The sequence below is a fragment of the Siniperca chuatsi genome, linkage group LG23 (genome assembly GCF_020085105.1).
Source record: "Siniperca chuatsi isolate FFG_IHB_CAS linkage group LG23, ASM2008510v1, whole genome shotgun sequence".
NCBI classification, from domain to species: Eukaryota; Metazoa; Chordata; class Actinopteri; order Centrarchiformes; family Sinipercidae; genus Siniperca; species Siniperca chuatsi.
Genome location: NC_058064.1, coordinates 8152381 through 8180007, shown reverse-complemented (window position 1 = coordinate 8180007; position 27627 = coordinate 8152381). Strand labels below are relative to the sequence as shown.

At 40.5% G+C, this 27627-nt stretch overlaps 2 protein-coding genes across 4 annotated transcripts; both read left to right on the top strand.

The window, feature by feature from the left end:
• Window positions 1-241: 241 nt before the first annotated feature.
• Window positions 242-8170, top strand: kera (keratocan). 2 transcript variants are annotated; one of them, XM_044186742.1, is made up of 3 exons: window positions 242-1308; window positions 6065-6939; window positions 7121-8170. In XM_044186742.1, exons 1-3 carry the CDS (start codon window positions 1277-1279, stop codon window positions 7288-7290), a joined length of 1077 nt encoding a protein of 358 aa, XP_044042677.1. In that variant the 5' UTR covers window positions 242-1276; the 3' UTR covers window positions 7291-8170. The 2 variants fall into 2 exon arrangements, with proteins under 2 accessions (XP_044042677.1, XP_044042678.1); XM_044186743.1 differs by lacking the exon at window positions 242-1308 and adding an exon at window positions 1993-4765.
• Window positions 8171-10893: 2723 nt separating this feature from the next.
• On the top strand, window positions 10894-27546 carry epyc (epiphycan). Of its 2 annotated transcripts, none has more exons than XM_044186737.1 (10): window positions 10894-11213; window positions 14004-14196; window positions 20555-20723; window positions 21110-21583; window positions 21917-22129; window positions 24352-24477; window positions 24679-24837; window positions 25011-25213; window positions 25706-25801; window positions 27085-27546. In XM_044186737.1, exons 1-10 carry the CDS (start codon window positions 10909-10911, stop codon window positions 27253-27255), a joined length of 2109 nt encoding a protein of 702 aa, XP_044042672.1. In that variant the 5' UTR covers window positions 10894-10908; the 3' UTR covers window positions 27256-27546. The 2 variants fall into 2 exon arrangements, with proteins under 2 accessions (XP_044042672.1, XP_044042674.1); XM_044186739.1 differs by lacking the exon at window positions 10894-11213 and adding an exon at window positions 11247-11406.
• The last annotated feature ends 81 nt before the right edge of the window (window positions 27547-27627 follow it).

The window sequence follows — 27627 nt, the reverse complement described above, 5'->3', positions numbered from 1 at the left end:
GCTTTGAGCTAAATTCTAACGGCAGCATGCTAACATGCTCACAATGACAATGCTAAGATGCTGATGTTTAGCAGGTATAATGTTTAAAAAGGTTCACCATCTTAGTTTGGCATGTTAGCATCATTTATCCTGAGGGGAACATGAATGTCCAAAATTGTACTGAAATTTAACAAATTTCATGGCAATCCATTCAATAGTTCACTATTGAATTTCACTCAAAACCACGAATGTCAACTTCATGTCAAACTAATCTGCAGATATCCTTCAAATACAAAAGATCCCTTGGAAAAACAGGACAGTACGCAGGTAGGCAAATTTTATAAGCACACATGCCGTTTGATTTAGCTCTTCGTCTTTGTGTTTGGGTTTCGATGTCTTTGGATTAATATTGGCAAACATCAAACTAAAAATGCACACAAATACTTGTACTAGTCAGAACGGTTGTCTATTGCGCCAGGTTTACTGGAATTACAATTTTCCATGAAATCTTACGGTTGAGCCACTAGAAACATAATAAAGTTTAACATTTACTTCCAAATAAGTGGTTAACTTTAATTGTGGTCTAGGGCTCCTGCTCTACCACAACAGACAGTGTTATATTGTGAATGTTAGATTTCTAGAGTCTGGCAATGACCCCGTGTAAAAATTCTCTACAGTGACGTCAATGAGTAATATATTATCACTGATAGGAAAACTACAAAAAGACACTTGGGCTGTAAAAAAGGGGGGGAATTTTCCTGTAAAAGGTTGTGTGTGAATGTCTTGGTGCAAACCCCTATAAGCTCCTCTCTAACCTCACCTGACAATACACCCCAATGCCTGTGAGCTGAAATGAGCCATAAAATGGCCATGCACCCATCCCCCAGAGGAACGGTTAAAGAGCAAATCCTCCATTGCAAGCCAAATGGTTATGTTGGGTGGAGTGACAGCAATTTAACCCTCAACACTACCCTGATGAATTCAATTTCTACAAAAAAGAGGAGACAAACGAAAGAGGCGGAAAAAAACTGCTGGGCTGGCAAAAAGTAGGCAACACAAACTCTGAAAGGACATCCCAACTCACACACAATCGTCCTCCCACCAACAACACATGCTCTATCCACTCAGTTCAACCGGTGCATGTTCAAGGTGCAGCCTTGGGGGAATCAAACCAACAACAATACAAGTCTAACCCGGGCTGGCTTGCAGCACTAACCACATCACAGCCACTAACACTGCAGGCAATCATCAGAGCTAATCATTGGAGAAGCAGAGGAACCAAACCTCACCTGGCTGCATGCAGACCACTCACACTAGTTGGAGAAGCAGGTAAAGATAATTTGTCTTTCTTTAGTAATAAATCTGTTTGAGAGAGGATGAGTAAAGGTCTTGGACAAGGGTGCAGTGTACTTTTTTTTTTCAGATGGTTTACATCTAATTGGGTGCACCTTGCCAGCCATTTCAGTGGTGAAATAACTTTGCAAATAAAAGAGGGCTTTGAAAGTGTTTTATGTAAATGTGTCAGTTGTTTCCTGCAGTTTTGTCTGATTTTCTTCCAGGCACAGTTTATTTTATGAATTAGGATGCTTAAAGGGACAGTTCAACCCAAAATCAAAAATACATATTTTTCCTCTTACCTGTAGTGTTATTTATCCATCTAGATTGTTTTGGTGTGAATTGCCGAGTTTTAGAGATAACAGCCGTAGAGATGTCTGCATTTTTTGGAATATAATGGAACTATGGCACTCGGCTTGTGGTGCTCAAAGTGCCAAAGAAATACATTTAAAAAACTCTACAGTAATCATGACCTGGTTACTCAAGATAATCCACATACCTTGTTGTGAGTTTAGTTCCTACATGAAACTGCTCACAACAAGGTCTCCGATATCTCCAAAACTTGGCAACTCACACCAAAACAATCTAGATAGATATATAGCACTACAGGTAAGAGGGAAAATATGTATTTTTGATTTTGGGGTGAACTGTCCCTTTAATGTCAGGATCAAGATTGATTTTTGATTGACTGACATTTTTGTAATCAATCAATTTACAACAGTTCTATAATCAAGCTTACACCTGGAAATGAATGAACTAAGAAAAAACAACTGTGACTGTTCAAAGTTTGCAAATGACACACATCTTGGAAAGTCACTTTTACTGCCAAACCTGTTTTTTCCACATCATAATTATCCATAAACACAGTTACTCTCTCAGCTCTGGATGCAGTAAGCCATGCAAACTCTTCCAAATGTTTAAAAGTCATGAAGTGGGTTTCAGCAAAGCCATCAACTGGAACTGATCCTGCAAAACTCATGCAGTGCAAATACAACCCGTTGTATAATTAACATAGCTGGCTCAGACACAAAGCCCCTGGCAGGAAATTTGCATTATCATATTCCTCTGCATGTGTTTCTCCTTAGTCTGTCAGGCAGACTGTAGACAACATTTGTTTTCAGTAATATATGTTCCATTTTGCAGAGATCCATGAAGCCCTGACTCACCAACAATTGGAATATTTAATTGTAAATCTTGACACACATTATAAATGACGATTGTGTTGTAATGGAAATGGTTCAGTTTTTCACACATGATTAATTGTATCTTTAAACTTTATTGACATTTCTAGCACATTGAATAAGTGTTTGGTTACTCACTTTACAGGAGCCTGTAAAAAGACAGATGTCTACCGTTGGTCTAACTGCTTCACTAAATCCTTATCAGATGGACTAATTCTTGATTTTATCACAAACCTTTTTAAAGGGTTGCTGGTTGGCCATAGAAGTAGAGAGGCTGAGTGTAAGCACATTCTTAGTGTATAGGTTACAAGCTGGCTGTCCTTTTGCTTAACAGACTGATTTGCATGCCAAGTAATTGTAAGGTCAGTTGCCTTTGCAGTCTGACAGCAAATTTCATTGTAATCTCAGAGACAGGATATTTGTCTTTTTCAGTTTACTATGTGCTCAAAAAGCCATTTTTATCCTTGCTAAAAAGCCTTTTACTTCAAGAACAGGGATTAGGCACATCTGTGAATAGCTAGACATGCTGTCATTAAAAGATAAAGGCATGGAGAACAGTATGCAAAGAAGAGAAGTCTGTTTAGGCTGACCAGCCGACCAGCCAAGCTTGTTAGGACAGTACAGTGACTGATGCAAACATGTGTCCATTCATCTAGTTAGTAATTTGTCTTTGACATACAGTTCCTAAATGTGTGGGACTAATGTCTGGATTTGTAATTGATCGTACAAGATTACAAACATGTGTAGAAGAATGATCACTGTTCACAAACGCACCTTAGCAAACGCAGGATGAGCTCTAATGGGATTGCATGGCTGATCAAGTGTTGCTCCTATCCTCACACAACTCAACTAAGATTATCCCGCTGCATTCAAGCCTTTGCCGTCATCACTGGAAATTAGCGCAATCTCATGCTGGCATGTTGAAAGGTCACCAGTCCCGACACTAGCTAGCTTCTACAAAAACAATTTGCCTGGCAAGTGTGCAGTAAAATCACCCCAGATTAAGCCTGACCTCCCTCTCATAATGTCATTACATCTCGTGTCTGCAGACAATGTTTTGTACTTAAGTACAGTGCGTCATCTTTGTGCTGGATACTTTAGCAGTAGAGCCCGAACAACGTTCCTTCCCTCCTAACAATGTAAGATGAGTTACTCATCACAATCCTCATAATTTACCATAAAATAGAAATACATTAAGTATCTAATAGTCAATTACACTTACTGTACTGCACTTAATTTATTGGGCACAGAATTCCCATCAGGACTACTTTGACAACACCCTCTATGCTCTATGCCAACTTCATAGCATCTTGCAGTTCCCCTAGATTTTTCAGCCAAATATTAATGATGCTCCACTTCATCTCAAAAGTGTTTGAGTAAATTGACGCCATTGAGTTCATGGAGCTGCCTTCAACCTGCTTCAACTACTGGAACTATTTGAAATAAATTTAAATGTGGCCATGACAAGACCCGCGTGCCCAGAAATAATGCTTAAATACGCTGTGGCATTCAAATAATCTGAGATCTAATGTGTCCCAAAAAAACACTCTGCATAATTCCTCCACCTCCACTAGTCTATCTGTTTGACACAAGGCAGGATAGTCCATGTATACATTTGCACCAAATCTGACCCAAGATTCATCAGACCAAGGCAATATCCTCCCATTTTTAAATTGGTGTATCCACTTGAATATCCAGTGAGTTGTGCATTTGGAGGCAATTGTCTGTACATTACAATTATACTGAGCTGTATTTGTGTACTTTTTGTTTATCCCACGTTCTCTGTTGACTCCAAACACTGTAAGACTGTATAATTCGCATAAAGCAGATTAATGAATCCTGATCGCGCTATGGACAGCATTAGTACAAAATTAGCACAAAGGTCGGCAAAGGACTCTAAGGGATTTGTGAGTGGAGTTAAAAAGAGATCAAGCATGCCAACCAAGGGACGAAGGGTTGTACATGTGGAAGTCAGCAAACAAAGCACACATAGGCTTGCATTAGCCTGTTTCTAAGTGGGCCATGTCTCAAGTGCTGAAAAGTCTTACCACACGATACACCACCATGGGATTATGACCTTTGATCCTGGGAGAATCTAATTGGCCAAGAGAAGCTTTGGTGTCATCATGATTGACAGGCTGGCACACGGTGAATGAAAAAATGAGTGGTACAAATACAGGGAAGTGAGAGGTACAGCCTCATCATTTGGGACTACGCTTGATAACTTGCTGAGGAAGGACATAGACAAGAGGGAACTTACAGAGTTTAAGGTAAGCTGGGTTTCTGGAAGACAAAGAAACTGATATACCTGGATGACGGGTTTGGTAGATGTTTTTCTTGCAACTTTTGTGATTGGGTTTTATCTTTATGGAAAAATGGATCATGCTTTTATCATTTGCGCCACACGTCTTACCCCAAAGCTGGGTCAGGAAGCTTTTACCCCTGTACAGTGAGAAAGCAGGGGCACATATCTCAAAATAGGTGTGCCGGCTTTGTCTTTGAAGTGCATCCATCTATGGAAAAGCGTGGCCTACCTAAAATGAGTTCCAGACAAATGTGGAGTGCATCAAGAATTTAAACAAGCACCAGATGGCAGCTGAGAGGAATCAAGTAGAGGCTCAAGAGATGGGTGGAGAGAAGATGGTAGAGGTTGACTTCAGATTTTGTTAATTTCTTTTTTTGTTTTTGTGCTTCTCTGTTACATAGCATTGTATCCCACCTTTTGCATCTCACTTTTTTTCCTTTACCCCTTTCAGTAGCTATTACCAGGCCAACTGCCCTAACTGGGGGAATAATTCAGTTCTCCTCCAGTGAATGTGTGCAATGCTTAGCTGAAATGCTTATGTGTTTATTTGCATGCATGATTGTATCAGCTGTACAAACCAAAGCAAATGGACTTAAAGATGTGTGGCAGGCTTAGCCATACATGTTGCAATCAAAGCCTGATGTACAGTGTGCATCTTACAACTGACCTGCAATATCTTCAAGTCTGAGCTTTAAGTTGTCCTAATACAATTAAAGTTGACCTGGCTCTGCATCCTGGAGCTGTACCTGTCATTGGCAGATAAAGTAATGACCCGGAAAGAGCAGGTTACCTTGCTCTGTTGGCAGTTGCCATTGGAATTTAATGATAATGACATTAGTGGTAGAGTAGGTGGCATATGCTGGTGGTGGCTAATTTGGGCCAAAGTTTTAATGAGTGTGCATTTGTGAACACTTAGTCAGCTGATTAATTTGTATTTGATGCTAGCTGTGTGATTTTCAGTATTTTAAGTGACTGAATGTTACATTTCTAGAGTGTAAAAAGACGGTTGTTCATCTAGAATCACGAACCAGACACGGGTTCTCAAATGCAAACAACTGAATGGGTCATCAGTTACAGTGTGATCCTAATTCCTCAAAGTCCCCAATCCTTTGCAAATGATAACATCTTATCTGATCCTCTTTACCTTGGATGTCTAGAGCATTCAGATGTCTCTTTGCCTTATTCTGTCTTAAGGCCTGTGTAACACAGTGTAGCACATTACACAGCTGTCTATAATATTGTTTTGTCTCCCTTTCCATCATAGGTTGGGCAGTGAAATGGCACTTCTCCTGAGCCTTCTCTGCATCTTGTGCCTGGTTGGGCCACTTCTCGGCCAGGACATGCCTTATGAGGAATATATGGCCCAGATCCAAGCCTGCCCTAAAGAGTGTAGCTGCCCCCCAAACTTCCCTCGTGCTGTCTACTGTGACAATAAGGGCCTGAAGAGCATCCCCAAAATCCCTCCATACACATGGTATCTCTACCTGCAGAACAATCTAATTGAAGTGCTGTCAGCCGATGCCCTGCGTAATGCCACATCGCTGCGCTGGCTGAACATAAACCGCAACAAAATTACTAGTGAGGGAGTGGAAGAAGGTGTCCTAAATGCAATGTCTCACCTGGCGCACCTCTACATGGATGACAACCTCTTGTCTTCTGTGCCATCTACCCTGCCAGCCAGCCTGGAGCATCTACGTCTGTCTCGCAATCGCATCTCCAAGATCCCTGCTGGGGTCTTCATTGGTCTGGATAAGCTTTACCTCTTGGACCTCCAGGGGAACAAGCTGATGGATGATGCTGTGACTGAGGTGAGCCTGAAGGGTCTAAACAACCTGGTACAGATCAATCTGGCCAAGAACCAGCTGAGTAGCATGCCTCTTGGCTTACCACCCACCACCACCCAGCTTTTCCTTGATGGCAACAACATTGAGAAGATCCCAGCTGGCTATTTCAAAGGTTTGCCAAAAGTAGCATTTCTGAGGCTCAACCACAACAAGCTTGGCAGTAGTGGAGTTCCCAAAAATGTGTTTAATATCTCCAGCATTTTGGACTTGCAGCTGTCCCACAACCAGCTGACTGAGGTTCCCCTCATTCCCTCTGGCCTTGAACACCTTCACCTGGACCACAACAATATCAAAAGTAAGTCTGTGACATTTTCCCAATGCACCTACTGCTTTTTCTGATTATATTATATATTATGTTCTGATTGATGCATATAGTGTTTCTTTTATGTATCTATTGAATAGGATTGTTTATCAGAGAGGGATTATCTAATGCTATTGTCAGTCTTGTAACGTTAATTCCCTTCATGTATTTACAGGTGTAAGTGGCTCCAACGTCTGTCCTGTCGCTGTCGATGCTGTGGACGACTCTGTCAACGAAAGTGTTCCTCGACTGCGTTACCTTAGACTTGATGGCAATGAGATTAAGCCACCAATTCCCAGGGATGTCATTCTGTGCTTCCGTCTCCTGAGGTCCATTGTCATCTAAAAAAAATCATCAGCATGTTGTAGGTTAATTCTAATTCACCACAAATGATGACTTGATAATGTGGATGCTGATCTAATAAATTACATCTGTGCATCCATGCAACAAAAATGGTGACATGAAATATTTGCATGTTCAACTTAAATATTTGACACTAGTTGGCATCAACTTGTATTGCTGTGACTTAAGGAAAGGTTCATTTCAGTTCCAGAAGACATTGATTTTTCAGTGGAATTTGAATAAAATCTAAAAGAAAGTACATAACTAACAAGGAACTGATGGGTTAGAAGCTTTATTGAGTCTGTAATCTGTTGACCACTAGTTGTGCCTTATGTTGGTATAAACATCTGCATGTACAATGAAAACTGGATTATAATTTAGCATGACAGTGATTTAGATGGATAGGAGGACAATATATATTAATGCCATGTGGATATCTTTGAGGACTCATTGTCATTATGCTTCTTTGAGCAGGAGGCAAAGCTTATGAATGTGTGGGCAAAATATGACATTCATTTTTCCTATTGTTTCAGGAAAACCTTTGCTTTATATATGTAGACTTGAAACCAAATTAATGGTTTTGTGTTCTAGGTTTGTGGACTTATTTACTTTTTAAAATCTATTACTCTATTCTACAAATATGCATATTTACTGAAGGTAATTTATTTTTATTTAATATTGGAGAAAAATAAGTAGAAACCTGACAATCCTGTGAATATCCATGGCCAATATTCCTTAATGTTTTGTATACAAAAGAAATGTGATAACTGTTTTTAAAAAATGCCAACACACTTTTTAATTCTGGTCATTATTTCTCTAAATAAATTGATCAAGAGATTTAATTTTAATTGTCTTTAATTTGAATAAAACTTCTGAAAATGAACATGTGCCCCAGTGTAATGTTGTCTTTTTTTTATAACTCCAGCACTTTACATGAAGCTAACCTAAATGTAAATATTTGCCACAATAATAATGATAATATTTGTGGTAGCCTGCAACTTTCATTTGCCATAATATTTGGTTAAGTATCTCCACCAAATTTTATTTCTACACTAAATATATTCAGATATATTGGATGATAACTTTAGGGAACTTTCATCTTATCATTACAAAGTGAACATAGAATAGATCATCATCCACATAATGTATTTCGCCACTCAACCAAGTAACAGTAGACTACCATTAGATGAACTGAAGCTATAACACAAATCTTTTGTGTGTCTTGAATGACTCGTTCACACACTTTTGAACTATGAAATTACATTATTGTGAAATAACATTCATGGATCAGAACTTCCTATTCCCAATCATTTGTTCCTCTGCACAAATATTTGAAAGCTCCAGATATATGGTGGTATAACAAAAAAAAATTCAATTTTTTTCAACGTGATAAATACATCAATTTTTAGGGCTTAGTGTGAATAATAGTAAAATAAAATCATCGTTATGCATATTCAAAAAATACAGGTTATCCCACACAGCTATGAACTGTCAGTACTAGATGCTTAAACTGTTAAGTTAAACAGGGCTGAACTCACACAAGGTTGAATGTAATAAAAGGATTTATTGAATAAAGGGAAGAAGGGTGAGGGTGTTAGCAGGGGTTTGGGATCTAGAGCAGGCAGAATGGCAGTGGAGGTAATGGTGATGGAGATCGCGTGGCTGAGAGGAGAGTGGCTGGCAGGCAGGCAGAAGCAAACAGAGAGCAGGCAGGTGAGCAGTTATCCTGAGGCACAAAGAAACACACGTTAATGTAGAGTTTTAACATGCACAAGAGTTGGCCGGCTACTAACTACAACAAGGGTTGAATGAGAAGCCAGGGTAGATGTACTGCAGAGGATGTGCTGATAGGAGGCAGGTGTGTTGGCTGAGCGGAGTGATTGGAGGATGAGCGTCAGGTGGGTGGCAGCATAGGAGTCAGTGGAGGTAGACAGGAGGAGCAGCCATGCCCACGGAGACACACACACATACACAGAGAGAGAGAGAGAGAGAGAGAGCAAGAGAGACAGACAGGGGAGAGACAGGAGACACAGGGCAAGGGAATAATGGATGGAAACACTTGCAGACAAACTATCACAGCTGTAACATAAACTAAGTAGCATACAGATATCAACTTGAATAATCACTTTCAGCACAGATAGAGCAGAAAGGTCTGCACACTAATTTAACTGCTCCAACTGTTAGTGTTTCATAACATCGGTCTGATATCTGCAGATAGCTGTTAGCTAGCCTTAGCTCCCTGGCAGGTACAGACTGAGCTAAAAGCAGAATCCGCACAGTGTTCAGTCAACTGCTGTTTTTCTTATAATCATAATACTTATTCAGCAAACACAAACTAAGAGCTCAGATCAGTGTGCAGAGTTTTTCAGTCTCTTTCATAGATGTGACCATCAAATTCACTACAAGAGCCACAGCCAGCCAGCCAGCCAGCCACCTGGAGTCTGGACACACCTGGAGTCACAACAGTCCTGTAAAGAGTGACATGACTAATTCCACTATATGTGCACCTGCTGCAGTTTACGGGACTGGCGTGACTTAAAACAGTTAATGTAGCCAGTTATCGTCTACATTACTTTTAGACTAAAAAGAACCTTTTGTACACGTTCGAACAAAACTCAATTATCGCAAAATTAACATTTTTAATTACATCTGTGCAAAAATAAAAACTGGAATTAGTTGAATAGTTTGATATATGCCCACCCCTATCTCCAGAATTATCACTCAAACATAATGTTTCTGCTAGCATAAAATTTCCATCTCACTGTCAATTACTATGTGAATGCTTCTACAGGACTTCTCAAGCTCTTTACAATGCACTCTGTCAAATGCTGTGGGTATCAATCATTGTGTCAAAATTTTTGGGCAAATTTCATTCAATTCTTTGCCTTTTGAGAATGCTTGGCAGAAGAAAAGCCCTGGGTATAAATCCCAGCTTATATGGCAGGTGCAGAAGGATTTCTGGCATTCTCACTACGTCCTTTTCCCCTCACTCATCAAAAGGTCTAGAGTTACCATGGGAGTGAGAGAGAGAGGTGGGCATGTTGAGACAAAATCATGGCCAAATAAAGCTGACAAAGTAAAGCTAGCCGGTAGTATCCTGTGTGTGTCCTATTTTTTGTTTTAACAATGGACACTGAAGACAGTCTATGAGTGTATGTAGCATCTCTTTGAATGCACACCGACGTCGGTGAGATCACTTCATTCTCTGTCAAGTCAGACTGTTATGGTATCCAATGACTGAACTCAGATTTGTAGTTAAGGCAGAACATTTAGCGAGCGACGGTGAAAAGAGAAAGCAGTTTCAACCAAAAGGGAGGGCAGAGGCCTTCTTCCAAGCGGGGACTTCCTCTCAGCACCATGCTAACAGGGGCTCCTCACAGAGGTCCCATTGTGTACAAGGGCCCCATGTATCCCCCCCATACATGAAAGCAACACATGCCAGAGTTTCACTTCACGAAAAGGCTTACAAATATTTCAGTCTGATTGAGCCACACTCTCAAAAATAAAGGATACTCTTGTAAGGGATAAAAAGATATTTTGCCATTGGGGGCCTTTGCTCTCTCTTTCTCTCTGTATCTGGTGTCTGTATGTGTGTGTGTGTAGTGTTCGAGAGGGTCGTGCATGTGGGTGTGGGGTGGGTGCACTCCGAATGACCAAAAGCAATATGCTCTGGTCCAATCAGTCTCAGTGCCTACCTTCACACATAAACAGCAGGGCACTCAGGTCTGTCAGAGCGCACAGACCTACACATACACACACACCTACACACTTGTCACATTCACACATACACGCACACACACACACTTAACACACCCACCCTCCCTCTTCAAGGCACCCTGCGCGACCTCTCACCATTGGCCAAATCCCGGAGCCCTCAGCATCTCCATCACGGCTGAAGGGACCATTCGGGAAAGCAGGAGACAGAGGTAAGCGTTCTTGGTGCTATCTATCATGCTGGCTCAATGGCTCTCTGGTGCAGGGGATTAGGCAGGGAGAGTGGCTTGACTTACCCCTCCAAAAACACTACTATTCAGGGTTTGCACAGGAGACACTTGGCTAATTGGTTGGTGGTGCAGCTGCTTTATTTCCACTCAGGGATTTGCTTTGAGAGCTTTGCAGGTGACTGAAATGTGGATGTCTTTCTTGTCCTTTGGTAATCTTAGTGGTTGTGATATGTTAGCTGGTAGTTTTTTAAGCTTCAGTAGATGTGATTCAGGTGTGTGTTCAACAGGTGTTTTTTGGAGTAGTGACAATCTTGGTGATATTGACTTATTTTGCAGTTCTGACAGCTACATTTTTCTCTTGATGCAACATCTAATTAAGCAAGATGAGTTTTGCCTCCAGAGATTCAATGAGTCTTGAACCTTTTTGTCCATTTTTGCAAATAAAATACCTCCCTCCAATTTGTGATGAGAATCTTATTTGTTGTTTATATAATTTTTATACATTCTCTCACAGAACAGAATGATGTGCATATATTATATATTATATATTTTTCTTTCACCTGCTTGATTGAGTATTTTCAAGTTTTAACCTTTTTGTGATACAATTATACCAGTTATCAGTTTGTTCTGCAACCCGTAGCAAACGGACGTCTGTCAAGTTTGTTCACGGATTTTGAGGAGAAAAGGTAGAATCACTGGATATCAGGAATGCCCAACGCATAGCCAAGCATAACACGGAGGTAGTCTGGAGGCTACACTCATACACACATACACAGTTTCCACACACTGTACACTGTGATGGCCTGTATAAAAGCTCACCTCTGTCTTTAGTATAGTCCCTCTTTCAGTGTAACCATGCTGGATTTCATAGCTTCATGACAGAAAGTCTACTTCAGTGGGGACGCTAATCAGTCAGCTCACCTTTTCCCAATAGGGTGCACTCAGTTAATGTTAGACATTTCCAAGAGACAATGACGGAATTGATTTGCATAATAAGTCTATCCCTCTGATATCAACAAAAATTTGACTAATGACTTAAATAACCCATGAAGATGTGTATTTTGTCTGTCCTCATCCCAAAAATAGCAGTGGAGGTTTCTCAATTTTCTCTCTGTGAAAGATAGGTGTGTTGAGACAGAGTGTGCATCTGTGAGAGGATGTGTCTTTCCAAGTGTGTGTGTGTCTGTGTGTGTGTGTGTGTGTGTGTGTGTGTGTGTGTGTGTGTGTGTGTGTGTGTGTGTGTGTGTGTGTGTGTGTGTGTGTTTGAGCACCCTCACTGCTGAATGAAGCTTTTCCTTGCAGCTGTAACTCACTACCATCCTGTCCACAAACCTCGGAGGAATTTGGAGTTTGAGTGCTGAGACAGGCAGCGACCGGGCCTCATAAAGGCCCTCTGTAAAGGGGCGAGGGGTCGAGTTAACTAAGAAACCTGTCTCTCTCTCTCTTGCTCTCTCCCACTCAGTCTTTTCCTTACTCTCTCCATCTAACCCTGAGGGCCAACATCTTGTCCACGTCTCTCCCCATGTCAATCTTTTCTTTTCTTCTTCCCTTCCCTCGCTCTCCGTTTCTCTGCCCCGGCCTAGAGGACTCTCTTTAAACTCTTCTGCCTTTTCTTGGACATGACATCATCTCAGGCCTGCTGAGATATGGCTACACCTGTGCTATGAAATTCCCCACTGACAAAAGATTGATTCATAAGCCTAATGTCTGTTCTGCCAGCTAATTAGGCGATAATTAACATATGCTAATCATATTTGCACTTCTCATTAGGGATTCACATTATGAACTTAATCAACCTCACTAAGCTTAGCAGCACTGTGCTGCTGAGGAAATGAACAAGATTATGAACAGCAGCTACTGTATCTGGGTCAGGGCAGTGCATAGTAGATCTGCACTCAGTGAAACTCATTCATGCTAATTTCAGATTCAAGTAGAAAAGGACCCTCTTGTGTGCGCCCTCATTTCAAGTTTGTTGCCGAAAATTTTGCTGCATGTTTCTGCCAAAGCCTTTTGGGTATGATTTGGAAAAATAATTGAAGCTCTGGCCAAAAACACAGGAATTTAAATTAATCTTTAATAGTGTTTTATTGGAAAAGAAGCAACTCAAAATCCCTTCTTTAAATACATTTAAAACCATCACCCAAAAATCCTACAAGTTGAAAGTAGATGTCTTAGAAGCCCTACAGACTGATGAAAACGTTTCCATGGTTCCTTATCAGATCATCTCTGACTTGTGACCTTTGACACGCCACAGGCGAGCACTGATTTGAGCAAAGATGGCTGCTCCCTGGAACAGTGAGCCTCTGGCTAGAATGAGGCAAGAGGCCCCCATATTTTGATCCTGCGAGCTGTCTGCACCTCAGTAATGAATTCACCGACCTTAGTGATGTGACCCATGTCAAGCCCTGGTCTGTAGTACTATAGACTGGTTACGCAGCCAATATCATGAAGACATGCTTTGATGAAATGCACCTATGTGGAACTATATTTTAATACATAGCTTAATACATAGTTTATCTGAGATAGTTCCACAACATTTGCCACATGTTTGTATTTAATACATAGTTTATCTGAGATAGTTCCACAACATTTGCCACATGTTTGTATTTCAAGAAAGTAAATTTCTGCATATTTGTTCCTTTTTCAATTCAGCATTTTGCTAGTTACACGGGACAAACGACAAATTGAACAATTTCCTGTGCTGCATCTACAATTGTAAATCTTTCAATGAATGTTCCCCCTTTGACTTTACATCTCTCTGTCCGTGTCCAGGTGGACTATGAGGATGCTCGTGCAGCTTGTGTTGGGACTCTTTGTCCTCCAAGCCGTGGTGGCCAGCCCCAGATTTTCCCGACAAGTGGACTCATACGACAGTGCCAACTATGATGTGGATCAAGACCATTTAAATTTGGAGAACCAGGATATCTATGACTACGAAGACGGGCTGACAATTGATGATCCTCAGGTAAGCAACTGTATTGGTCAGTCATTCAGGACAAGAGAAAATGTTTGGCCAAAACATTCCCTCGCTTTTAATTGTACACCTACAACTGCCATTCCTAAGAAAACCCTAAGAAAATTATTGTCTGGCATTCCACTATATTACATTTATCTTAATTCTTCACCTCCTGATTTAGAGATCTGCAGTCACAGTGATTCATAGTATTTGTTCACCCTTAATTGGCTGTTCAAGTAAATAAATTGGGTCATGGGTCATGGCATTTTGCTATTTGTGCTTCTAGACTCTATATGATCCCTTGATGGGATGATAGATCTGCTCATATCAATTGCAGCATTTACTTTTATCAGTTTACTGGTTTGACATGGTCTGATTTGTGGTCTTGATGTGGTACACTGCATAATGTATTGCTGAAGGACACTTAAAAACAAAATTTCTGAGCTGTAGATCACCTTGTTAAAGTGTAATGTTCATGTCACCCAGTTGAGTGATGTCACATCAACATGATATACTACACACATTTTAAAACATGCAGGCTGTTACAATTTCCAGAAGTCCCGCTTTTCATCAGATTACACAAATCACAGCGGTAACAGTGTAATACTGGTGAACTGGCTGGTTTTGAACCGAGGTCACCAGGTTCATGGAGCAGACAGGCATCCTGCTGATACCAACTGCGGCCATTTGGAAAATGGACGAACTGCTTTCCAGATTTATGCACTGTCGTGGCCAAAATATTTCACTTTTATATCTTGGCCAGCCAATATTTAAGTTACATGTCCTAGAATCTCCACAGGCTGAATTCTTCTGCATCTGGAGTAGTTTTTATGCGTGAAATCAAACAAAAGGTATACATTTTACAGTGATGGACATATTTTTTATTTGCCTGCAAAAATTGAGGAAGGAACAACTTTTAAATCACTTTTTGATTTTTTTTTTGGTGTGCAGATTGCTCAAAAGCAACAAAGTTGCATGATTTCATTTTGACTTTACATTCGATCAATCTGAATATATATTTCTAGCAGTAACAGGGAAAGAGGAAAAAAATACAGGAAACACAGATAGAGCATTATCTGCATGTATCATTTCCCCACACTGAATGTAACATATACTCTCTTCATAAAGCTGCTCATTTCCTTGTAAGTGTAACCTGTTTTTACTAAAAATGTGTTAAACAGAGATCTAAAAGACCTGCTGTAAAGTGAGCAAAACTGAAGGACTACTGTGCCTTCTGGGACTTCTTTTCTTTTCTTTTCTCATTCTACTCAAATTCTGCTAAGCACAATGGCTTTTAAAAGATGAGTGGAGAACGGAGGTAGAAAGGGTTACAAACTGGATGATGGACTCCAAAAGAGCTCTTTAAATCAGCTCAAGTTGTGTGTGTCAAGAGTGATGTGGCACGCCTGCAGGGCGGGCTGGGATGGCAAGCTATAGCCAAATTTCATGTTCCTGTTTATACCTCTTTGTAACAAGGAAATTTAGCCAAGGCAATGCCAAGATGGCACGAGGAAAATCGTCCACAGCGGATTTTCAACAGGCTTCTTCCGAGCCAGTGATTTAAGTTAAACCTGATGTGGATTGTACTCACATCACTGCTGTTATCTAAGACCAATCCCACAGCCAAATGCAGATTTAGCAGATCGGACAAGATGTAGTAGAAGGAACAACATAAAAATAATCATTTTGTCATCCATTTTGTGGAAAGCTACAACCACAGCCTTTTGCCTTAAATTTAAAATGATTGAATTCTGGTGTGCAAAGCTTTACAGCTATGTGTTACACATGACAGTGCTCAATGTGGGAAAGTTGTAATGTGTTGCAGGGGAATGGCTTTGATAATGTCTCTCTGTTTAACAAGCCTGGATATGACACAGCACATTGCATAAGGTTTTGTGGTAGTCTGTGGGAGCAGGAAGAGGAGAAACAGAACAATTAGAGTTACGAGAATCTTTTTCATCCAGAATAAACACATAAATGTTTTTATTTGCAGCATTGTGTGTTGATAAATAACATATTGCAAGTATCTGTCATTTTGTTTTGTCGACAAAACAGTTAAAGGTGAGAGGGCAGATCCTCAGATAGACTGGTTGCTTAAGAAGAGTGAGGATTAAATGGATTTTATTCACACACACACACACACGCATCAGATGTCAGGAGAGAAGGGAAGCGATGATGAGCTCCATGCCTCTGGAATGCTGACTCTTTACTTTCCACATCCATGCGTTGGTATTTCTCTTCTTTCTCCTCAGGGCTTGTCCCTTTTAAGTAAAGTTAAGGCTCATCTCTGATGTTCTCCAAGCAAATCGTCTTCAGTCTGCTGCATTTCTTTGTTTCAAGTCTCTGCAAATGTTTTAATCACCGATTTTAGATTCATTAAGGCATCATCTTAGTTTAACCAAGACATTCAAGCTGTCTTTCATCATTTTGTCTTGAGTCAAACATTGTTAGGAACAAGTTGGTTTAAATAATTGCAGCTGGTAATTTGACTTTTTAATGGTATGGTAATCCAGTTGTTGAGACTGTGTCAGTGAAATTTCAGAAGCTGTTGTTTGTGCTGCAGTTGTATTGTGTCAGCCACCTGTAGTTCTTCATTTTTTCCACTTAGAAAACAACTAAATATATACAATGTGTATGTATCTTATCCAATGATTAATATCCTCATTTTGTCTGTTTATATTAAATAATCTGACTTGAAAATACAGGGAATCTTGTCCATGCATTTGTCTTGCCGAGAGTTAGATGAGAAGATTGATACCAGTCTCATGTCTGTTTAATATGAAGCTTAGCTTAGCATAAAGACTGGAAACAGGAGGAAACAGCTAGCCGTGCTCTGTCCAAAGGTAACAAAATCTGCCTACCAGCACATCTAAAACTCACTAATGAACACATTATATCTTGTTTGTTTAATCCGTACAAAAACCGAGGTGTAAAAATTATCCGTTGTGGTTTGACAACGGGATATGTGTCGGACTATTTCTTGGTTGGGACCAGTGACTTCTTGGAGTCTTGCTGTCAGCGTGAAGTTACCAGGCAATCAGTGCAGACTCTGGGACGTTACTGTGGCCAGCCTTCATATTTACCATACAGTCTTGAGTGTTATCAATCTTCTTATCTAACTATCGGCAAAAAAGTGAAAAAAAACATTTTCACAAAATGAAAAAACTATTCCTTTAAGCTACGAAGTGCAGAGATTCTGTTAATTAATCTGTGAATTAACTGTGATGTCCTACACATTTCTTTGTGGTGATCGATACTTTAGCAAATCATTTTGTCATTTTGTTTGTTGTAAAGGATGCAGCTGTTGAACCACTGTGAGGATGTTTTGGAAAGATTAAGTCTCTGTTATAGAACCTCTCAAAATCAGTTTAACGTTTTGTAGCTGAAACTTCACTTACCTTGCTGAATGCATCTAGTGATTGATATAGTATATACTACAGCAGCAACATAGCATTTGGCATCAGCTTGATGCTCACATTCAGCTTCTCTCCCTGTGCATTCTGTATTCCCATGCTGTTTCCAGAGCTTTTTTTCAGTATGTTTGGTTGCCAGCCTTTCGCCTCTTCTTTCCCCTCGGGTGTATATGTTTGCTTTGGGGAAAGGGGGAAATGAAGGGGAGAGCTGCAGCGAGCTAACTCCGTGCAAGACCTTTCAATGGCCTACCTTGTTGTATCCCAAACTGTTTCTCTGCCAAACTTTAAAATGTGACTTTCAGTGCTGGACATCTCTTCATTGCTGCATTTAATGTCTCTGCATGACTTTTAGTCAGTTATATTTCTTGTAACCTATCACTTAAAGGCTGTACTTATACGTTTTACTTCATGTGATAGCACTGATATACATTCATTTATATCATTGGTTTATTGGCATCTCATTACTGTGGTTAAAAGTAGCTGAAAAGACTAAAATATGGATTCTTGCAGCTACCATGTGTGTCTTGGTTCCACAAGGACCATTCCCTTTTTGGAGGGTTGAGTCAGCCTTGTTGGGATGTGAGAGAGTGTCAGGTATTACCTGTGGCAGTGTGTGGGGGTTCATTGCCCTCACCTGGAGAATGATAGAACTGCAGGTTTGATCAAACACCAAAACATCAAAGAGCAACTGCAACAACTGTAAATGCAATTATAATACCAGATGGATATACCTAAAGCTTTTAATGAAGGAACCAAAAGGCACTGTCATTCATAAAGCTTGGCTGATTTAACAGAGTTGTCTTTTAATTTATTTCCCAATATAACATGTAAATGCTTGCCTATTTGATAAACAGAGGTGCAAAGCCTTTGTTCATAAAGTAATTTGATATTTTGAAATGAGGTAGAAGAGACAATAACATGGTTGTGCACTTTAGTCCTTGGATATTCAGATATGCAGTTTGTCTAATCCTTAAATTTATCAAAAGGCACTCTAAACTGATTACAACCAGGCTGAACATTTAGCACAATTCCAAATGTGTTGAAGTAAACATGTAAAATATACAATGCTTCTTCACATAGTGGAATGATTTGAAAACCTTTCAATAACGACTACAGCATTTAATGTCAGAGGTAGAAGTTGGATTTAAAACAATCGTTTCCTTTCCTGACAAAAAGTGATTTGTAAGAATCACTCCATTACTAATCAGTTCATAATCAAGGAGATATAAACAGGAGTTCCTAACTGAATCCATACATATAGTTATTTTCCCTGTGGCACATTAGATGGCAAGATATCTGTTCTTTTGTCTATCTGTTGTTATGGAAAACACATTTCATATACAGATGTACATTCAGAAAGTGCTCATATCACTACTACATAGCACTGTTGTCACCAGCTGGTGCTTCTACTACAAAAATCCAAGTGGTCATTGCTGTCTCTACTCTAGATACTTAATGCTGGACACTTTGCTGCCATCTAGTGGTGGAGATAGTTGAGATGCTGATCAGATCATAGTATCTCAGTTCTTGACACTTCTCCTGTTGTTTGATTTCTTTTTTGCCTTTTGACTGTTTTAATTTATCACAGTAGAGAGAGAGAAAGGAACAACTGAGAGGTGATGAGATGCACTAAAGGTCCCAGAACAAATCTGACACCAGCATTTCACCCATACCCGGAATACTTAAAATGCCCCAGACATTTTGCACTAGTTGAAACTAACACCTTGCTGTGAATGGAAATTAATGAAAGTGAAAAACATTTGTGATGAATGCTAAACTTTTTGCATGCATTGTATCCATCAATCCATTCTCTGTATCCACTTGCACTCTTCAAGATAACCGGCAAGTGGGTTAATGCCAGCAAGTGTTGGGCATTCATTTGTGGTCTAGATCTTATCAACCATTCTGTAATTTCCAGCCATGGTGAATTTAATGTAAGTCAAGCCTACTGCAATCTTTAGACACACAACAATGATCAGTCATATGCTGATATGTCATGTTTTCTGCCTTAGTGGGGTTAAATACATGAGATTTGCTCTTTCTATCCTCTTTCTTCTGCAATATCTCAGGGTATTAAGATATCACAAGCACCTTTATCCTTCTCACCATAAACTTCAGTTTGACTTAAAGCTCAAATTTGGTCAAGGAGGAGCGCCCAAAAGGGAATTACAGAATGCTGCAGCGATCCTGAAAATATACTTTATTAGTGTCAACATACAGCATTAGACATCACCTTTTTTCTTTATGTACAGCATTGCCATGCAATTACACAATTGTACAGTTCTATTGAAGTTGGTTGCCAGAAATTACTGTGGGATGTAAAGTATGTTTAAAAAGTGAATGTCCTTACATATTCTTAATTAATGTTACTGTTGAAATGATGCAAAAGATTTAGATTTTCAACATTTACATTCCCATTTACAGTATTTCTGTCATATTCTAAAAACAGTCAAGAGATGACAGACTACATACTATACCTACATAAACTCATTTAATAAGGGAGCACCAGTTTTCTGATTATTCTCTTGAAATCAGTGGTAGACTTTGTAATGTATCATCTCAGAAGTATGGTTCATTATTCAGGAGTTCTGTCACCATTATTACATTGGCCTCCAACTTTCACTTAATTCCTTTATTAAGGTGGCATCTTAGAGTTTAACAAACATTGAAATGTGTAGGTTAACTATTTTATTTTGGAATAGAGTAAAAGGTCTTGGCCTATATTTTCCCTGTGTACAATAATATGTGTATTACTTCTTGGAAAATTTGCAATCAGGATGAGCAAAAATGGAACCAACACACAGAAAGTGCTTACTTTGCCTAGTTTTTTAGAGTTTTATTTCATGTACAGACTAAGAAAAACATTATGTCAGACTAAATATTACTTTTCTGATGCTCAATCTCAAGTCAAATTCTCATTAATTTTTGACTCACTGCTGCTGTCTTTCCCTCAGATAGAGATTGGAACTCTGGCCCCACCTGACTATAACTACCCTGTACCCGAGGCCTCGTTGGAAGAACAAGAAGCCGAGGAGGAGGAGGAAGAGTTGCCCCTAAAACCCCAGCTCATCCCTCAGGGTTCAGGGGGATCTGGGGTTCTCATGGGCCCAGACACACAGAAAGGTCTGAAAAAGCACACACCTTTAGGTCTGCACACCCATAAACAAAGAGGCACTTGATATCCAAAGTTCACTCGGTTTAAGTGACGGCCTTGCTCCTCCTTGGGCCTACGGAGTTGTAAAAGCAGCATCACCAATAATGACAAAAACATCCAAAACAAAGAGACACTCATTTATTCTCTAAACTCATCATCTGCAACAATCATCTTTTCCATGTGCATGTCTTCCATTTAACTAGCTGTTAATGGTTAAATGTGTCCTTTTAAATCACCATGTCCATTTGTCACCAACTACACAACCTAATCATCATTGTGACCTCCAAACCTGATTAATGATCTATTTAAAGTTTCATCTGTCTGTTTATTAATACCTAATCTTGTCTCTAACAAGAGGTGGAGCTGCATCTGACGCCCATTGACATCCTTCATGTCTCCGGGGATTTTGGGGGCTCCGTAGGGTCTGGGGCCTCTGGAACTTCTGGGGCTTCTGGGTCTGGAGGCTCAGGAGACCTACTGGTCTCCGGTGCCTCTGGGGGTTCTGGTGACATTGTACTGATCTCTGGAGCCTCTGAGGAGCTCCTCAGCTCTGGGGGATCTGGGGAGTTCTTGGTATCTGGGGATCTCTTGATATCTGGGGATCTCTCAGGATCTGGGGATAGCATGGGATCCGCAGCTTCTGGAGCCTCCGGGGACCTTGGCTCTGGAGGGATTTCCATTGAACTCCCCCTGGGCTCTGGAGGGTCTGGGGACCAGTCTGGTTCTGGGTTCTCCGGAGATCTCTTGATCTCAGGGGCCTCCGGAAGCTCTGGGGTTTCTGGGGACTCTGGTGAGTCCGAGGACTCAGGGATAACATTGTTGTCTGGAGGTTAGTACTTTTAAAGAGCAGATGTCTGTTAGTAAGGCTTATGGCAACTCTATTTCTTGATTTATGTAGCAATAACCTTACCGTCTTACTCTGTGATTTATGTTGATTTATTGTCTTAAATTCCATTTAACTGCGTTAAATGTTGATTTTTTTTTTTGCTTGAAATCTTACTTGTTTGTTCTGCTGTGTGCCATTGTATTTGTGTTACTAATAATCATGCTTCTTCTAACCTCCTGTCTCATCTAAAATGTGAGTGTGGTTGATTGACTATCCATCTCACCCCTCACCCTCCTAATCTCATATCTCCTAACACCAACCGTTGGCTCTAACAAGAGGAGGAGCTGCCCCTCATTCCCGAGACTACCCCCAGCGAGGCATCAGGTGTTTCTGGGGAGTTCTCAGGAGCTTCAGGAACCTCAGGGGCCTCTGGGGACCATGGAGCCTCTGGAGACTTAGGGTTCTCTGGAGCTTCTGGGGCTTCTGGTGTTTCTGGCTCTGGAGACACAGAGGTCCCTGAGGTAACTCTGGTCCCCGACACTGATAAAGGTCAGTATCTAATCTAGACTTGTGTGAGATATGTAAAAGGAAGGGTAAAAACTGAAGTCATACAAAAAGTATTCCAAAAAGTTCATACTTTCGATGAACAAGGTGCCAGGGAGCCAATTAATATTTTTATGAACTGGCCCTTGTTTGTCAGTTTTGTCTACTTCCTCCTGTGAATCAACTTTGGCAGCTTTGGTTTTCTCTTAACCGCCTTCAAGATCACTGCTTACTTGGTTGGAGACCAACAGTTTTAAAGGTACCCTGTGGAGTTTTTGACCTCTAGTAGTGCTATGGAGCATTGTTTTTACAAGCAGGTCCCTGTCAGAATCAGCTTTATTGCAAAACAATAAACATAGTAGAAATATAAAGCGAGTGCTGCAGGTCAAGAATCATAAATATAAAATATAAAATTGACAATAAGATTTTAAAGAATATCAAAAAAAATTAGAAGAAAATGAAGAATATGTACAATATGACTGTAATTTAAATTACAGTTTGTGCAATGTGCAAACTATTTACATGGGAATGTTGAAAAGTTTACAGTATGAGTATACTGTACTATAAGTGGGGGGTTGGGTGGGTATGAGAGTCAGTGTGGGTCCTGGGCCTTGTTGATGAGGCCGGCTACAGATGGAAAGAAGCAGTTTTTGTGGCATCCTCTGCTGGGTTTTCTTGGTGAGGGAGCTGATGTTAAGTGCTCCCACTTGAGGTCCTGGGTGATGATGGTGTCCAGGAAGCACAAGGACTCCACAGTGTCGAAAGGGGAGTCACACAGATTGATGGGGTCGGGTGGGGCTGGGCTCTTTCTGTAATCCACAACCATCTTCACTGTCTTGAGAATGTTGAGCTCCAGGTTGTTCTGACTGCACCAGGTCTCCAGGTGGTCAATCTCCCACCTTTAGGAGGACTCATCCCCATCAAAGACAAGCCCAATGAGGGTGGTGTCATCCACAAATTTCCGTAGCTTGACAGACTGGTGACTGGAGGTACAGCTGTCGGTGTACAGGGAGAAGAGCAGAGGGGAAAGAACGCAGCATTGGGGGGAACCGGTGCTAATCCAGGAGTCAGAGACATGTATCCCCAGCCTCATGTTTCCCCTCCCCAGCCTATGTTGTATCATGCGTAAGGACATGCATGCATGTGATACACATTTCTAATGCTTGTTTCACGCTATTGCAGTGATTGGTGGCGGATAATGCAAAAAAACGCAGCAATGCATCAGGAAAGACAGTGACGAGGAAAACTGCTGGCTAGTTAACATGGATGTGAACCATGGATGTATTAAGAGAGTCTTGCTGCCAATTTATCTCAGTGGCCACTCGCGGTACTGCAACAAAAAATCCCATGCTGCCCAAAAAGCATTTTCCCCAAAACAAATTAATTATCATGTGAAGGCAGCTTAATGCTCATGTGCAGTGGGCCGTACAGCGCAGAAGCAAACCCAGAAGCAAGAAAACTTTTTTGGCTTATACACTGAATGAGCAACTTTTTAATTCAAGGGAATGGACGCCATCTTTGACTCCGTTATCCAGTTCCTGTAATGAAACCATGATGTAAAAAATCAGCTTTGCAAATGTTTCATGAGAAAGGAAATTAATTCATCACGTTTGTTAAACCTCAGGAATACACAATATGTGTTTGGTGAGAAACACTGAATGTAAACATAACTTTTGTTTGTTTACAAGAAACTCCACAGGGTACCGTTAAAGTGTTAGAGTGGAGCCATTTGTGCCGGGCAAGAACTTTTTTGGAAATGTAAATGCTTAGAACAGTGCAAGATTTATTGCAGGAATTAGCTCCAGCATTGGCACATTGTCTGCAGAAAAAGAGACATTAGTAGCATTACTTGAGGATGATTTGATTTATTCACTACAGGAACTATTTTCACATACATTTCATACCAAGTCCACTGTGGTTATCTACCCTCGTAGCCCACCATGGAGGCAACTGAAACTAAAAACCAAACCCAAATGTGTTTTTTGTTCTTTGCTAATGACCATATTGTTTGTAACCACTCAGCAGATCACATTTCATGTTATTAACACCAAAAAGCCATTTTCATTTAACTAATGCCATTTAAATACCATAAACACTTGGCTAACACTGCTAATATACTGTATGTAACTTATCACGGCAAACAGTGGGCTACTGATTGCCAGACTTCCTGTTCCATGTCCATTCTGATCTAACCTGTTTCTTTAACACCTAATCTTGTCTCTAACAAGAGGAGGAGCTGCTTCCGGCAACACCAGAAACCCCTCAGGAGGGTACTGGCAGTGTAGAAGGGTCAGTTAGCTCTGGATTGCCAGATGAACCTGATGAGCCTGATGAGCCTGTGGTTGACAGGGAAGGTCAGTACTAAACAACACAGGCACTGAATTCAGAGAAGCATGATAAAAATCCCAGTTCCCTTGGGAGTTTGTCTGCAAAATCCTGATATCCTGAATCCCGATTTGATTGATTCTGTGGATTGAGACTTGTTGTTTTTTGAGTGTTAGAGGACGATTCCATTAACTACCAACTCTCCTCTTCTTCTTTTCCATGTGCTCCAGGTATGCCCACTTGCTTGCTGTGCACATGCCTTGGTGGCTCGGTCTACTGTGATGACTTGAAGCTGGATAGTGTACCACCTCTTCCCAAAGACACCACTCACTTCTATGCCCGCTACAACAGAATCACCAAGATCAACAAGTCCGACTTCGCCTTCATGAGTATGTTTCCTGTTTGAATGAAAATGTATGAGTATTAGACCAGGGATGTTCAGAACCAAACATCAAGGTGAATGTCAGGCATTTAATCGTACCCTTAACTTGACTGATGCTGGAGTGCGCTGTCAGTGAACACTGATATCAGTGTTTCAGTGTGTGTTTTCGCATCCTTCCAGACAAGCTGAAGAGGATCGACTTAACCGCCAACGAGTTAACATCCATCGATGATAATGCATTCTTGGGTCTGCCTGAGCTGGAGGAGCTGGTGATTCGAGAAAATCATATCTCACAGCTGCCTGCTCTCCCCGAGACCATGAGCTTGATCGATGCCAGCCATAACAACATTGGTACCAAGGGTATTCACAAAGAGGCGTTCAAAGTACGTACACCTTCTGTACTTACAAATACACACAAATACAGGCCCATATATTGGTCGATAGTAACTTGTTACAGATATATCTTATATACAGTATTTGCACTGTCAAGTTTTATGTTGTCTTGCAGTTCTTATCTTTAAATCTATCTATATCTATATACAAATATATTAATATGAAAAATGTTTCTGTCATGTTTATGCAAAAAAGTAAGATAGGCCAATGGATTTTATTCATTCTCAGATATCAATACCTGTATTAACCTCAGAAATCCAGTATCGGTCAGGCAACCTCATACACATATAGTACTGCTTTAGTGCTTTTAATACTGGATTGCACACTTCTGTTTTACCTTTACATAATTTGTGATATTGTTAGTCTGTCCATGACAAAATTACTACCTTAAAATGTGTTGGAAATTCCTTTAGGTTTCTGTCAATAGTGACATCTAACGGCCTGAGCCAATCATGATTTATATCTTTTCTCACTGCATCCAGGATATGACTAGCCTGCTGTACCTGTACCTAACAGACAACCACATTGATTACATCCCCGTACCTCTACCAGACAGCCTGCGATCTCTACACCTACAGGTATATCTGCTTTGGCCTCATGTCTCATCACTCCCCACCAATGAGGAACGTTGAAAGTGAAATGTTCAAAGCATAATGCGGGTTCTTTGCATTCTTGCTATAAATGTCTTTATAATTCTTATTTGATATGAAAAGAAGGTAAATAGAAAACTGAAAGGGCAATCTGGAATAATAAGTGATTACAGGTCCTGGACGCCCACACCAAGTGGGTGGAGCTATGTTGAAATTACATGATGTCACCAAACTGCATGAACCAATAAGAAAGAGAAAGGTGTAACTTCTCCCACCCAAAACAGGTGCAACAAAATCAACAGGAGGGTCAGAGAGGTGTCAATCAAGCACACATACACGCCCACAAGTAAAGGAAACACCATGGGCTTGCAAATGGCCTTTAAGAAGTTAACTCAAATGAAAAAACCCTTTCAGGCATTTGCTCTGGAATAGGATTGTTTTTTCTGACACTGGTATCCAACCCTATTTAATTCAAATCCTGTCAAAATATCTTCTTGAATCTATTTGCTTACAACAAATTAAAATAAAATTATTACAAATAACTTTTTAAGAATTAAAAAAGACTGACATTCAAAGAACTAAACCTTAAGTTTTACAAGCTAGATGACATATTTGATATCTAGCTGAATAAGTGACTGAACCTCCATCCATCCATCCATTTTCTACCGCTTGGTCCCGTTAGGGGTCGCGGGTGACTGGAGCCTATCCCAGTGACTTTGGGCCTTAGGCAGGGTACACCCTGGACAGTGGCCAACTCGTCGCAGGGCTAACACAGACACAGACAAGGACAGACAACCATTCACTCACACATTCATTCAATACGGGCAATTTAGAGTTATCAATTAACCTACACATGCACGTCTTTGGACGGTGGGAGGAAGCCGGAGAACCCGGAGAGAACCCACGGTAACACGGGGAGGACATGCAGACTCCACCCAGAGAGATCGTGTGATGTTGGTCTGGTCCGGGAATCGATCCCACGAACCCACGATCTCCTTAGTGACTGAACCTGTCTTTTAATAAATCAAAATAGTCTTACTAACCTGAAACTAGTTCCATTGTTCTCAGCACCAAACCCTACTCTTGAGATATGATTAGTGTAGCCTCACAGTATTTAAAAAAAAAACTGAATTCATGCCATGATTTGTCAATACTCCCTACATTTTCTATTCTAATCTGTAATTTATCTGTTATGATAAATAGTTTCATCAAAGTAAGTCTAATATGCATGTAGATGATATCATTATGTATCCTCCTATCTTCTATTGCAGCGTAACAATATTCAAATGATGCATGAGGACACATTCTGCAACCTGAAAGATTTCAACTACATCAGGAACGCACTGGAGGACATCCGTCTGGACGGCAACCCCATCAACCTCAGCAGGACCCCACAGGCTTACATCTGCCTGCCCCGTATACCCATCGGGGATCTCATTTAACCACACAGACACATGCACACTGACTCCCACGAATACAACCACATGCACACATATTTGTACATAGACACACAAAACCACACACGCAGACATGCATACAATTTATCAATCCTCAATCAATTCATTTCAATAGTGTTTTTTTTAAAGCTGTCAAATGCTGCTGACGTATACTACAGATCAGTAAAACTGTGTGGAAATTCAAACATCCACAAAGACATAAATTATGAGTCAGATTCTGGTGATCAAGCACATACACACCGCTCTACTGCACCCTCTTCCTGTTGTTCAGATTTTTATGCCAGGTGTAACACAACACACATACACACTGAAACCGTTACTCTCATTCCCTCACCAACCAAAATGCATGTACACACA